The sequence below is a fragment of the Besnoitia besnoiti genome (genome assembly GCF_002563875.1).
Source record: "Besnoitia besnoiti strain Bb-Ger1 chromosome Unknown contig00028, whole genome shotgun sequence".
Classification (NCBI taxonomy): Eukaryota; Apicomplexa; class Conoidasida; order Eucoccidiorida; family Sarcocystidae; genus Besnoitia; species Besnoitia besnoiti.
Window position 1 is genome coordinate 1 of NW_021703925.1, and position 11,797 is coordinate 11,797.

Consider the following 11,797-nt stretch of genomic DNA (forward strand, 5'->3'; position numbering starts at 1 on the left):
AGCGCTTCCACTGGAAGCAGCGGCTTGGCGGGCCAACTACTGTGAAATTCTTTATCAGGCGTACCATGTACTGGGGAGCGGCGGGCCGCATGTTTCCATCGGTTTGTTTGGACTGTGCTCGAGTGCTAGGAAGTAGCCCAACTCTATGCCCCATAGATTTCGTTAACACCGATCCGAGTTCCATAACCTCATCTTTGATGTGTGCGGTTAGCGAGTCTCCGCGATGGGTTTTTTGCCCTTCCTTGCGCATTGAGCCAAAATCAGCCAGAAACAGACGCCCGTCTTTCATCACCAGAAGATTAGCCTCTCTGAAGTCACCATGCACGACTCCTTGGCGTTGGAGATTGGCCACCAGCCGTATTAGATCATAGGATAGCTGTAGGCGGGCATGGTACACGATGTCGCTGTCCCGTACGGCAGGATCACACATTGCGTTGATAACATCTTGAAGGTCTGTATAGGCCTTCGGCATCAAGAAGAAAACATTTCCGATCAACGTTCGCGAGCCAGGGATAGCGACAGCGAAGGTCTCCTTGTTTGGAAAACTGCACCATGTCGGTGGGGACCAAGAATCGAAGAACGGCTTGAGCTTCCCTTGGGTCTTTGACCGTGGCGAACGCATCAGTTAAACGACCCTCTGCCATCACATCCTCTTGTGACATCTTGAAAGGCTCGCGGAGAGCAATAGGAACTTTTGCGGCGAACTCTGCTCCGGTGTCCACGTCGGAAGCCGTGAACACCATCCCGAAGTCGCCCCTGCCGAAGACGGGCCCCCTTCGGAGCCGCCGTGGCGCTCCCGTCCGCACCGAGACCACTTCCACGGTCACGTCCTGTGGCCAGAACGTAGCGGAGAGCCCTTTGTCCAGTGTCCTGAATGCCCCCGCCTGGCGATCGACTGGGTGGATTTGCTTCGATACCAGTGTCAAAAGGTGCTTGACAATGGAGTCCCCTGGCTCTATGCCATGAACCAGCGCGAGGTCAGCTCCCTCTGGTTGACCCAGGTCTGCAAAACTCGCATCCGACGAAGAACCTGGTTCCTCTAATCGCGATCCCCTGAAGTGGGCGAGCCGCCCGGACGCTCCAGACACATGGCGCCCAACAGTTCTTGCGGCCCCCCGCGAGTGCTGAAGCAGACTGTGGCCATAAGAAGCTAGTGCACGAGGCGGGGCGTCCACCGCCACATGCGTGTCTCTGGCATTTCCAGTGCCTAGATCCAGTTGCCTGCGAGTCCTCTCAAAGAGCAAACGGGGATGGGTTCGCTCACTACTGGCCGGGGTGTCTTCTAAAGGAGAGGACTCAGTGAAGGAGCTCCCGACGTGGGGATCGTCCTCCCCTGGTGCAACCGATCCCGCGGTCACGTGGCTTCTTCTTGAGGTCACCGCTGAAGCGAGCAGGTGACCGAACTGCGAGCTTAAATGCACGCTCACCCCCTTGTGCACCCCAAGACAGTGCCCAGTGCAGCTAGAGCTAGCCACACACGGCATGACGCCTTTCTGGCGCGTTTTGGGTCAAACACCATTTTCAAAGTCGGACGCAAGCGGTCATCCAGTCAGAAGTATCTCTACAACTAGCACTTGGAAAAGCTTTACAAATGAAAGGGCAGTTGGCGTCCTGCGGCCGGGGCTGCTTGGCGCCTGTCGCTGTGTCTCAGAGCAGAGCCCACAACTGCGAGCTGGTTTTGCTGAAGACACCTGCGCGTCTCATTTTTGTTGCCGCTTGGCCAGCCAGACAGCTTTCCCCACAAAGCGTTGACTGTGTGTACGGCATACGGCCCCCTGTCTGTCACTTGTGTCTTCTCATGGACAAAAAACGAACAGCAGCCAATCACGCGCTGTCTCGCAGAGAAACGCTGACCTCGGCTGCGTCTTAAGTGTTCTGCTGAGACAGAGCCCGTCACAATGCCCGAGGGCATCTCTCTGCGTCAGAGGTGCCCTGCCCCACACTCGCACCCCGGGGGGCGCCTCAGCCTCCGCCGTGTTCAGGGTCGCCATTAGATATATGGAGAATGCGGATGACTGTGTGCGGCTTCGCTGCCTTGAGTACCTATTTTTGTCGAAAACGCGATAGATCGTGGCGGCTCTCTTCTCCGACAGGGACTTGCGCCTGTATCTCGTAAGCAAGATTAGCGCGATAGATGCAACGCACTCGATGGTTTTATCTTGTTTCAAAAACGCTTCCAGAGTCCCGCGCAAAACACATCAGAATCGTGCGTGCGAGTGGCACTCGTCATTGGTACCTCGCCCAGTGCCAGGGAGTCAACCACGAACGCTGCCTGAGCAGATGCATACATGACACTTGGAGCGTGCACTCGTCTGCTGGCGACTTCAGGTCACCGAATCGAATAGTCAGACTCTGATGTGCTGTAGCACGCTTGCATGACCGACGCTGTTTCGCAGTGTATTTGAGTTGTAGCACCCCTCACCTGTCTCAGCTGTCCCCCTCTCAAACACGTGATGCAGTGGCGCCTTTTATATCGGCGACGAACGCTCTGAGGGGGCGCTGAAAGTCCAGTTGTTATATCGCAAGGGGCGTGATCGTGGTGATTCGACCACACATTCCTCACGTTTATGCATAATTATTCGGAAAAATTTGCGAGCGGTAGCTGACCCTAAACCCTAAAGGGCTGAAGTCGTAAAGCGCTAGTGTGTGTAACTTGCTTTCCTGCCCCCACATGGCTGAAAGTGGCGCGTGAAAGAACAGCGAGGAGTTTTCTTCTTGCGTTGTTGACGGCGTTGTGGCTGGCGCCGCTGCTGCACCTACCCGTCTACGATCATGGAATTCACAGAGTGACACCAGAGCTGAGGAAAACCGTGGGCTAGGCCGAAGGAAGAGAGAGAGGCACGGTTGACGCGGACGCGAGCCGCGCAAATGCGTGCATGCAACCGCGGGACGAAGTCTTTGCAATGAGGAAGCCTCCGCGTGTCGGACTGAGAAAAGTCGAACAAGTTCCGTCGCTGCCGAGACTCCAGGACCGTCAGTGGCAAACGAAACTTGTGGACAAAGTATGTGGAACCGGCTTTGTATGAAAGTGGAGGCCAACAGAGAACACAGCTGTGGCCTTTAGAAGTTCTGTAAATGGACTATGTTCGTCAGTGGCAAACGAAACTTGTGGACAAAGTATGTGGAACCGGCTTTGTATGAAAGTGGAGGCCAACAGAGAACACAGCTGTGGCCTTTAGAAGTTCTGTAAATGGACTATGTTCGGCTGGATCCGATGCCACGGAGTTCTGCGCTGGGTAGGAGACAGCAGCGAGATAGGCTCGGGGCATTCATCCCTGGAATAACAGAGCAACACAGCACTGCTGATGCCTTCCATTTTGTGGTATGACTTTGAATTTCGTGCCCAGATACTGCATGTGCTCAGCTCGACCCCCCCTGCTGCTTCTGTCGAAGGAAAGCCACCCGCCGTACGCGCTGGTCGCGGCTTGTTCGTTGGGCGTCTCGCCTTTTTTTTTCTCCGTCAGTCTCGTCTCCTGGGACGACCATTGCCGTTGCTAGTACCTTAACCGTTTTGTTTCTTTATCATGCGCCTTGCCTTTCCACCGCGCCAGTGGCGTGCGCAACTCATCGAGTGCCCTGCTCTCGCTGCTTGCCCGTTGCGGAGGCGTGGACCCCTTGGGTTCGTCTCCTCTCTCGTAGCTCTATCGTTTACGGTAGCGTCAATGGCAAATGTGCGGCGTCGGCGCGCATGACTCCGCAAGCAAAGTAGGCTCTTTTCCCCGTCATTTCTGGTGTCGCGTCGTGGCCCTGTCGGCGCGTCTCACACCACCAAGATGGAGAGCACGGCTGCAGAGGCGGGCGCGCCTGCCTGTGGGGACTCCTCGGGAGGCACATCCAAATGCCGGAAACAGCGCACAGTTAGCGCGTCGTCTTCGTCGCCCCCTGAGTCTCCTGACTCTCCTGGTGCTGAAGGCCCTGGTCGTCGGCCGGCAAGCGTCTTCAAACTTAGTGCGTCTACGACGCCGCTAGGCTCAATCTCCTTCTTTCCCCCGTCTGAAGGTCACGAGTCTGGGCTGTGCGCCTCCCCACACGGTGCGCTTCGAGATCCCTGCTCCGATGGACTTAACGAGCCCTCTAGGCGCCGCGGAGATTGTTCCCCGTTTTCTGTCGACAGGGGCGCGCTAGGTGGAGCTCCGACTTGTTCGCTCTTCGCCCCTGAGAGAAGCACTCGACTCACTCTCAATCCTTTTGCAGCCAGTGAAGATGCCACGGGTAAGTAGGCGGGGCACATGTTCTGTTTTTCGGGAGCGTCGGCACTGAGCAGCACGCAGCATGGAAAGCCTCCAGCGTGTTTCACAGTCTTTACGCACTCGGGTTGTGCGTTCATGCAACCCCTGGATTGTAGCCAAGGGACGCGAACTCGGCGTGCCTTCTGCGTCTGCCTTCTCCCTTGAAGTAGAGGTCATGCGCCTTTCTGTGGCTCAGGCAAAGGCCGGTCAGTTTCACGCGATGCTTGTTTTCCCAGCTTCTTCGGAGCTCTCTGAGGTTTTAGGTGGGCTTTTTGTGTGCGTTTTGGCCCTGTCCTTCGCGGCTCTTTGCTAGTGTCTCACAAGTCGGAGCGGCTGACAATGTGTGTGCATTCGCAGGGCCCTGTGCGACACGCAGAGCCGTAAGACGCCCGCCAGACGCCTGCAGCGGAGGCGGGGTGGGGGTGCTCGCCGGTGGATTGCAAGATGCTGAAATAGCTCAGCTGTCTATCAGGGAAGCGGAGGAAGACAGCGCACTCTCGGGGTTTGTGCTCGGAAGTGTCATCGAAAAGAATACTTCCTCTGCAGATGCGCACGCGACGCCCGCTCCGTGTCCGCCTCAGGCGGCCTCCGTTGCGCCACCGTCAGACTCATATCCGCCAGGCAGCAGCGGGCCTTTGTCCTTTCTGCCTTCGAACGCAGCTATAGAGGCTCCCTTCGGTTTTCCGAAGGCAGTCCATCGGTCGCTCCTGCCATGTCACAGTCGTCGGGGGGCCGACGACAACGCCGGCACACCAGGAGGCTTGCGACCGAAAACGGGGCCTACCGGTGCGACGGCAGCAAGCAGCTTCAGCGACCGTGGCAGCACGAGCGTTTCAGGACCTGGGGCGGTGGGCAAGGCATTGGCTGCGGAGATTGAAAACGAAAATCTTCATATTTTGAGCCGCATGCAGCCCCACGAGATTCGGGAGGCTCGGGAGGAGATCCTCCAGCGCTTTGGGGCAGAACGATTTGCGGCCCTGCAGAGACGAGCGCTCCGGCGGGCTCGTGCGAAATGCAGCGGCGAACATCAAGAACAGAATGGAAATGCTGAGGCGACGAGGGGCGCAGCAGCTGGACGGGCCGCACGGGGCGAAAGGCAGCAGCTCCAGAATGAGGACGCTGCGCGCCTGTCCGCGTTCCCGCGCGAGAACAGAACTGAGGAAAGTCAGACGCGCCTTCAAGCGGGCGGCTCAGCTCCCGCCGCTTCTCCGGTGCCGCCCTCGTCCTCGTGTGCATCGTCTACACAGTCATCTGTTTTTGCTCTGCCGGGAGGCAGGCAGTGCGTTCTCGAGTGGAGCCTCGAGCCGCGTCGGGCGCTGGCAGCTGCGGCGGCCCGGACGCCGGCTTAGGGAAGAGAAACGACCTTTGGGCCCGCTTTCCAAGGTGACGGGCAAGGACTGAATGGGGGGGTTGTCCGGCCGTGCATGCAGGGTCAGTCAGGCAAGGACGCGGCGCAGTCGGCTGGGGCTACAAGTTCTGTACGATTTGATCTCCAGGAAGCTGCGAAACTGCAGTGGGCAAATCCGCTTGGCCTGGAAGATGCGAGGGGTGGACCTCTTGAGGAGGAAGACGGAGAGTGGGAGCACCAGCGTGTGCAGGGGGGGTGTTCACCGGGGTACCTGCGAAAGCAGGGCGAGGAACGAAGACACGCATCAGAATTGAACGTCTCCGGTTCGACTTCGACGGGAAGCTGCGGAGCGAGGTCTTCCCGTCTCAGGTGCTGTGGAGTAAGCTGTGTCTCTTGCGACAGGCTGGCGAAGAGTCCCTGTGCTCCGCTCTGTTGGCGAATTCTCTACCGGATTTGACGCGCGAAGACCCTCTCGAGTATCACCGAGGTCTTCACCACCATGGCGATGAAGCAGCGCTGGCGGGATATACACTGGGCGAGCTGTTGCAGCTGGCTCAGAGCGCGAGTCGGCCGCAGGCGGCTTCCTGGATGTCGAGTGCTGCTACGCCCTTCTCCTCCCTATTGAGCAGAAACCGGAGCCTCTTTTGATTGCAGGCGTCCTTGCCCCGGTAAGACGCACGGGCTCGGCTCGCGGCCCTTCTCCGCGACGCCCTCTCTTCGCACCGTCTCTGTAACTGTCGGGAGCTCGGCTGGGCTCTGCCGAGCCTCGGTCGAGGGCTGGAGTGTCTCAGTGCATGTGCGTGAGAAGATGTCGAGTACAGAATGCGAGACGCTGCTCGACCGGCACACGTATGGGTCGCACGCAGGCTTGTCTGCGCAAAGCACCATGCACACATAGACTTCGCGTCTGCATCATGCGCGAATCCATGGAGAGCTGGAGCACCCACGAACGTCGCTGCATCTTTATGTTGGACTCGTGCTGCTGTATGTTGTCTCCAGCTCGGCGTCGTTGTCGCGTGCTCACCCTCGCGCGTCGCCGTGAGGCGCGCGTCCCTGCCGCCGCCTACCGCCGCGGAGTGTGCAGAGCGCAGAGGCCGTCAGCGTCTCCGCGCGCCCTGCATCAACCTCCGGTTGCAACTGCAGCCTTCTCTGCACCCTCTGCTTACGCGTCTTCTAGCTGTTTCGGCCGCCGATCGCTCCTTCGTCCACGCACACCCGCCTCTCTCCGGCGTCGCGTTTCCGGCGCGTCGGGCGGCGGGGCCTGGGCCTTCGGTTGGACGCCTGTCTCCGCGCCCGGCAAGCGGGCACCAGTCTCCTTTCCCTTCGCCGTCACCAGTCGGCGCGCTGGCGTGCGGGGTGGGTTTGCGGGCTCACGAGACGGCAGCCGAGCTTCTCTTTCAGATCCGCGCGTCACCGTTCTTCACGCACCTCGTCGAGCTCGCGCTCTACGAACTTTTTGAGCGCTTTCTGTCCGGCTTCAAACGCGAGTTGCGCGCCCTCGCGCCGTTCAAAGCCAGCCGGAGTGCCCAGACGCCGCCCGCGAATGGGCTCGCCCAGGCCGGGGTCGCAGGCGCCAGTCCGCAGCGAGACGCGAACGGGGAGTGTCGCAGCGGAGTCTCAGGGGTCTCTGCTTCGTCCACGCTTCCGCACCAGAAGAGAGGCTCCATGGAGAGCGAGAACGTCGGCGATCCGACAGAGGGCTGGGCGGCGGCGGCTGGCGCAGCACTCATGCGCCACCGAGAGGAGGGGTTGCAGAGGAGAGAAATCGGTTTGCAGTCATCTCGGTTCTCCCCGTCTGCGTGCTCGGGGCCTTGCTCTGCGGAGCAGAAAGGCGCGAATCGTAATGATTCCGGGAAAGAAACCAGGCAACAAAGACTCCCGCGCGCCCCCTCCCCACCGGCGAAGGCCTATGTGCTCAGTTTGCCGCAGGCGCAGGTGTCTACGGAGAACGAGGAAGCGCGGCGAAGGCGCCACCAGGGGGGGGCAGCGCCGCAGCAAACCTCGCGCGTGTTGCAGCGGACGAACAGAGGAGACTGGGAGGATGCAGAGAGGGCCAGAGAGGCTGGTAAAGAAATGGCGTCGCAGAGGAAACTCGCGGCGAGCGATGGACGAGAACTAGCCCAACCAGGAAGCGAGGAAGCGATGGGGCCGCGCAGATCGCGCGACGCACGGAAAAAGGACCGAGACAGGGATGAATTCGGCAAGGCGTCCGCAAGATACGAGGATAGTCATGGCGGCGCGAAGCAGGCTTACGGCATTGCAGAGGCGGAGAGACGTGCGTGTGCGCTCTTCAGTCTCGATCGCCTTTTGCGAGCTGAAGACGTCTCTGAAGCCTTTTCTCTCGTGGCTCCACGAGCGCATCCGTACCGCGTGCCGGTCCCCTCTCAGTTGTCTTCCGGTCCCTCTCTCTCGCCTTCATCTGGCTCAGATGTCCCGCTTCCTTCGTCTGCATCCTCTCGCTCCGTGGCTCGCGCTGGGTCACATGGAGCATTGTCTCCCCATCCCGCTGCGTCCTCGCCTTCTGCCGAGCTGTCGCTGCAGCAGCGGTTTGCTGTAGCCCAGGAAGCGCTGACCGCGCTGCCGGGCGGGGCGGCTTTGTATCTTTTTCTCCATCTTCTTTCGCGGCATAGTCCCTCGACGCTCGCCAAGACTGTCGCGTCGTGTGTGCGGAAGACCGAGCCAACGCTCGCGCCTCTCGTTCTCTTCCCTCTCCTGGGCTCGCCGCCAGCAACTTACTTCGAGGACGCGATGAAGCGCCAGCTGCTTCACACCGCTTCCATCTATCTGCTGGTGCTGCAAAACACTGAAGGATGTTTAGTCGTTCGGCAGAAACGCGCGTTGCCTCTTCTTCGAGCGGCGCTGCGGCTCGGCGTCGCAGGCCTCGCGCGGAAGCTCGTGCGCTTCGTGCTCGCGCTCCTGGTTGCCTATCCGGCGCGGAAGAGGGCGGAAAACAGCGCGTGCGAGGCGACCGGGGATCCGACTGAAAGTGCGAAGGCTCGGCAGGCGTCTGTGCATGCGCTACGGGAAGGAAACTGCGAAGAGGATATCGTCGTGCCGTGGTCGGGAGCAGGAGGGGCCCCCGCACTGTGGGCTCCGCCGGCGCTGTTTCAGGAGCGAAGACGAAGCAGGTCGCACGCAGCGAGGAGTCGCGCAGAAGAGAAACCTGCGCGAGAAGGCGAGCAGCTCCACTCTCAAGTGGAAGAGGAGGAGGGCTCCCGAAGAGCCCAGAAAGCGAAGCACGGCCAGCGTGCGGAGGAACGCGCGGAGAGACAAGCCGACGCAAAAGCAGACGAAGAGAGGGCCATCTTTCAGCTTTACCGAGATGTTGTGGCAATCGTTGAGGACTGTCTTTTGAGTTCGCTGGTTCATCTGCAGTGGCTCCGCGTTTTTCAGTTGACAAGTGTCCTCGCGCTCGATCTGCCTGCTTGGCTCTTTCGCCTCCGCCCTCATATCTGTCGCGTCTTTTCGCTTGACGGGCCGTGCGGATTGCTTCCGTCTCCGGAGTCCGCCCCGGTGGTGTCGCCCTGTTGTTCGCACTCGCAGTGCCTATTTCTGCAGGACGACCCAGCAGTGCCGTTTGAGCGCGTTGTCTTGTCGCTTGTAAGCCAGCTCGGTCTCAGCGCTCGGGGCTTCGCGTCTCGCTCGATCTGGTCTGCCGCGCAGTGGCGAGCTTGCCTTCTGGGCTCTCGTTCGTTGCCGTCCCTCTGTCGTACGACGGAGATGGGTCGCCTACACCAAGGCTCTCTTCTTGCGCGTACGTCTTCTCGCGCCTCGTCTCATTTCGGGGTCGACGCGTCGCTTGCTATTTCAGATTCGGCAGAGGCGGCCCCGGCTCCGACTGCTTGTCGAGAGGGAACGGATCTGCAGTCAGAAGAGGCTGACGCCCGAGTTCTTGCTGCGTCGCCTTCCGCATGCGAGTGGAAGCGGGGCAGTTACGCAGCCGTCTCTGGGGCGTGGGTTCACCTGCCTAGCGTGAGGGGGCTCACTCCTTCGCCTGCTCCGGCCTCGCCGTTTCCGCCCCCGACGTTTCGTGAGTTTAGGGCCTGCACTCAGCGTCCTCATGCCGGTCTGCATGCGCAAGTGTCTCCACCTTCTTCCTCTGTGCCTCTGCCTCTTCCCGATGGGTGGTTCACACACAAGCAGGTCTACAGGGGTCGCCTCGCTAGCTCCTTTAGTCCGCGGACGAACGCGAGGGCGGGGGCGCCGTCGCCTCCGGCGGGGCTGCCACAGAGACTTGGGAGGCGGGTGCAGCCGAACTTCGTGTCGGGGAGCGAGGGCGAGTACAGTCTCAGGGCGGCGACGGAAAGTCTGACGGCTTTCTTTCTCCACGTCTTCGTCAGAGCCGACCTGCCTGTGCTGGCGTTGGCGCTCCTCGTGGCCGCAGGCGACCGCGAGGGAGTGAGGAGAATTCTTTCTCTCTCGCCGTCGTTGCGACTGCGCATTCAGATGAAGCAAGAGGAAAGCAACGGGCGCGTCTCGGCTTCCGCGGACACGACCGCTCAGCAGCCGAGCAAGGCAGCGGCGCTAGAAAGCGGGCATCCTGGAGGACGCAGTCGAGAAGACGCGAAGACTGCAGGAGGGGGTGCAGTGCGCAGGAAGCAAAACCGAGACGCCGGCGGGTGGGCAGCAATGTCTCGCTCCTTGCGAGAGCTGCTTTTCGTCATGGCTGAGCAAGCGGCAGAAAGCGGGGCGCCGACTGGAGAACGGATAGAGCCACCTGCCGGGAGAAACGGTGAAAGAATCCGTAAAACGTAAACGGCTCGACGAAAGAGATACCGGGCGGGAAGGGGGTACGCGACGCGGGAAGGATTCCGTCGCGATCGAGAGTGAGAAGCAGACACAGAGGACAGGGGACCAGTCGGATGGAGCCGATGCACAACGCCAAGAGGCGGAGCGTTGGCGCCAGAAAGGAGCCGAAACAAGGGGGCGGGGCCGAAGAGAATCCATAAGCGAGTTTCTTGTTCCCTTGGGTTCGCATATGCATGTCGTGTGGTTGCTTCCCAACTCTGCAAGCGTAGATGATTGTAGAATCCGGCTCGCCGAGCTCTTGGTATGAAGCTACGCCATGCGAGCCGGAACTCTTAGTCAATGCACACACGACAGTTTGCAAGGCGTAATTTTTGAGCGACCAGCACCGCGTAAGAGATGCTTCTGCACTATGCATCACAGTTTGTGGCCTTCCCAACGGCGCGCCTTAGGTAAACTACGCATCGTACTTCCGACCCCTCTGCCTTGTATTCATTTCACTTTGAACATACATTCTTTCCACACCTCCCGCTAATGAGTGGGCACGGCACCAGCCGTGTGTTGCATTCCCGCTATGCTCCGGGAGCGACGACAATGCAGGAACACGGCACTGTTGCTCGATATTTTATGATGTGTGGGACTAACATAGCTGCTCATTCAATTGTGGCTATGCATCTGTGCAGCCCCGTACGCGAGTCCTACAGACAGAGAAGCTTGCGTATTCCTCTGCTCCCGAGCTCCTGCCTAACCAGTATGAGCTACAGAGAACCTGCTTTGGCGCGGCAAGGCACGAGACATCTCAGTGTGGCAGGTGCGCTCGGCTGAGCCTGCGCGTCTACACCGTCAGCCGACGACAAATTCTGAAATCCAATGTGCTCACCCATCACGTCAGGCGTTTCTGCATACCGTAGAGCAGCATGGTCGCTCAAGCTCCCTCGACTCAGCCTCCACCATGTTCCGGGACGCTACTGGATATACGGAGAATACGCAGGACGGTGTGCGAGCTCGTCGCCCCCTTTGAGAACCCGTTTGTGTCGTCGATGAGATAAGTTGCAGCGCCTCTCGGAACGGGTTGCGACTGCGCGCGCGTGTTTCATGAGAACGATTGGCGTACGATCGTTTACATTCGACGCACTGGATTTGAGTGGTTTTGGATAACCACGCGGCGATCCAGCAGAAGATACATTACGATTCTGCATGCTAAAGGCACGTTTCCGAGTCATGTCGCCGAGTGCCAGGGAGACGGCTGTGGACACTGTGTGCCCTGATGAGTAAAAGACATTTCGAGCGTGGACTCTTGCGCGAGCGCAAGAATCGAAAAGTTACATCCGGGTGTGCTGCAGCACGCCGGAACTGCTGAAACCCTTTTGCTGAGCATCAGAAATGTGACGCCACTCACATCTTTCCTGTCGCACTCTCGAAAATGAATTATACCAGCATCGCCTATGTCAACAGGGGACCTGCAAAAGACGTT

At 59.6% G+C, this 11,797-nt stretch overlaps 3 protein-coding genes across 3 annotated transcripts; 2 read left to right on the plus strand and 1 right to left on the minus strand.

The window, feature by feature from the left end:
- Positions 1–422: 422 nt before the first annotated feature.
- Positions 423–1,519, minus strand: BESB_043030 (rhoptry protein ROP18; the record flags this gene model as incomplete). Its single annotated transcript, XM_029362754.1, has 2 exons — positions 423–1,053; positions 1,428–1,519. The coding sequence occupies 2 exons, from the start codon at positions 1,517–1,519 to the stop codon at positions 423–425; spliced, it is 723 nt and encodes a 240-aa protein (XP_029215026.1).
- Positions 1,520–3,773: 2,254 nt separating this feature from the next.
- BESB_043040 (RPAP1 family protein) lies at positions 3,774–5,578 on the plus strand (the record flags this gene model as incomplete). The annotated part of the gene is made up of 3 exons (XM_029362755.1): positions 3,774–4,212; positions 4,346–4,492; positions 4,587–5,578. 3 exons carry the CDS (start codon positions 3,774–3,776, stop codon positions 5,576–5,578), a joined length of 1,578 nt encoding a protein of 525 aa, XP_029215027.1.
- Positions 5,579–5,653: 75 nt separating this feature from the next.
- Positions 5,654–10,332, plus strand: BESB_043050 (RIC1 protein; the record flags this gene model as incomplete). The annotated part of the gene is made up of 3 exons (XM_029362756.1): positions 5,654–5,946; positions 6,092–6,245; positions 6,577–10,332. The coding sequence occupies 3 exons, from the start codon at positions 5,654–5,656 to the stop codon at positions 10,330–10,332; spliced, it is 4,203 nt and encodes a 1,400-aa protein (XP_029215028.1).
- Between the last annotated feature and the right edge of the window lie 1,465 nt (positions 10,333–11,797).